The sequence below is a fragment of the Cornus florida genome, unplaced genomic scaffold (genome assembly GCF_030987335.1).
Source record: "Cornus florida cultivar Cherokee Brave unplaced genomic scaffold, ASM3098733v1 CherokeeBrave_3.0.0_Hap2_Chr11, whole genome shotgun sequence".
Lineage (NCBI taxonomy): Eukaryota > Viridiplantae > Streptophyta > Magnoliopsida > Cornales > Cornaceae > Cornus > Cornus florida.
Window position 1 is genome coordinate 129,952,840 of NW_026775581.1, and position 1,623 is coordinate 129,954,462.

At 37.7% G+C, this 1,623-nt stretch overlaps 1 protein-coding gene across 1 annotated transcript; it reads left to right on the forward strand.

Moving 5' to 3' along the window:
* The first annotated feature begins 423 nt into the window (after positions 1-423).
* On the forward strand, positions 424-1,413 carry LOC132284864 (protein LEAD-SENSITIVE 1-like). Its single transcript, XM_059786996.1, has 2 exons — positions 424-537; positions 656-1,413. The coding sequence occupies exons 1-2, from the start codon at positions 432-434 to the stop codon at positions 1,171-1,173; spliced, it is 624 nt and encodes a 207-aa protein (XP_059642979.1). The 5' UTR covers positions 424-431; the 3' UTR covers positions 1,174-1,413.
* The last annotated feature ends 210 nt before the right edge of the window (positions 1,414-1,623 follow it).

A 1,623-nucleotide genomic window follows, 5' to 3' on the forward strand; every position in this document is an offset into this window, starting at 1 on the left:
TTTTGAAGAATGTGAAGGACCATCATCCTAAATATTTTTGAGTAATGCTTGCATCTTGCGCAGGGAGGATGAACTTCATCCTCCCTGCGCAGGATGCAAATATTACTCAACATTTTTAAACATACTTGTAAATAATCAATTTTTAAAACATTAATTAATTAATTAATTAATTTATTATTATTATTTTTTTATGTCTTTGGATTTTCTTAAATCACACCTTCCTTGAATATTCTTTGACATGATTTTTCAACAAGCCATATAGGGAGGGAGGATGAGGATGAGGATTGGAAACTTCTCGGTAATTCACCTCAACGCATACATACACGCCAATTAACCAACTATTCTGCACTTTGGCAATATGTTCACTTTTCAATATATACATATAGAGTGAGAGAGAGTGTGTCTGATCTGAGCAAACAGAGAGAGAGAGAATGGGGATTAGAGAAGTGTGGAGTAACAAGATCAGCAGAGAGGAACTGAGTGCAGGGGATCACATATACTCATGGAGGGGCAGCTCACGCCTCTTCGCTCATCACGGTCCTTTCCTACCTTTCAATTCTTGTCTCATCCTATCAATTATATATATATATATATATATATATATATGGAAAGTATTACCCACAGTTTTTTGTAACATGTGTGGCATGGACAACAGGGATATATGCAGGTGGGGGGATGGTGATCCACTTCACTCGGGGTGCGGATCAGGAGTTTGGCATACGAAAAGTGGACCGCGTTTCAGTTGGCTCAGCTGCACTTACCTCCTTCCGTCATTCCGTCGACAACCCATGCCCAAGTTGCGGGTATCACTCAATGCTTAATGGTGTCATATCTTCATGCATTGATTGCTTCCTTTCTGATGGTGAACTCTACCTGTACCGGTATGGCGTCTCATGGACTTTCTATAAAGCCAAACTTCGACGAGGGACCTGTACCCGTAAGCCTTCTGATACACCTAATGTTGTCCTTGCTCGTGCTCAATCTTTTCTTGCTACTGGTTTTGGTGACTACCACATCGTTAACAACAACTGTGAGAACTTTGCAATCACTTGTAAGACAGGTGAAGGCATTGGCATCCCGAATGGCCAGGCAAAATTCCTTCTAAAGATCAGTCCATGGTTCGCAGCATCGGTTCCGGTCACGGTCGCAGTATTGATTGTAATTGCGATGTAATAGATTCGGACAAATTCAGTGTAAACTGACCGATACAAATTGCCTATCGTACTTAAAAAAGTAGTCTCAATAATCGCATACCATAGAGGTACCGGTGCTGTCATGGAGAGAGACGTTTTTAGATCTAGCAATGAAAAATATCCTCCTTTACTTTATTAATCGTAATTTAATTTAAATTGAAATGTAAAATTTCGTAAACTGTTTAGAGTTTTAGACATTTTAAAATGCATCGTGTTCAATTGTCCTTTCAAATTTAAATAGGTATGAGAACAAGTTGGGAGACTATTTTTTTAAAAAAAAATTTGAAGGATAATTTTAGAAGATACATTTTTTTTTGCTTTGACCAAATTGAACAGAGGATTTTGAGACAATCCAAAATAAAAAGATAGGCAAGTAATATTATGTTCTTTGGGGGACATTTACTATGGTAATGGGTTTTTAAAAAAAAAA

Excerpts from the sequence above, each read along its gene's own strand:
- LOC132284864 (XM_059786996.1), top strand. The coding sequence starts at position 432 with ATGGGGATTAGAGAAGTGTGGAGTAACAAGATCAGCAGAGAGGAACTG. Across the intron at positions 538-655 it reads ACGCCTCTTCGCTCATCACG|GGATATATGCAGGTGGGGGG; the intron begins GTCCTTTCCTAC and ends CATGGACAACAG.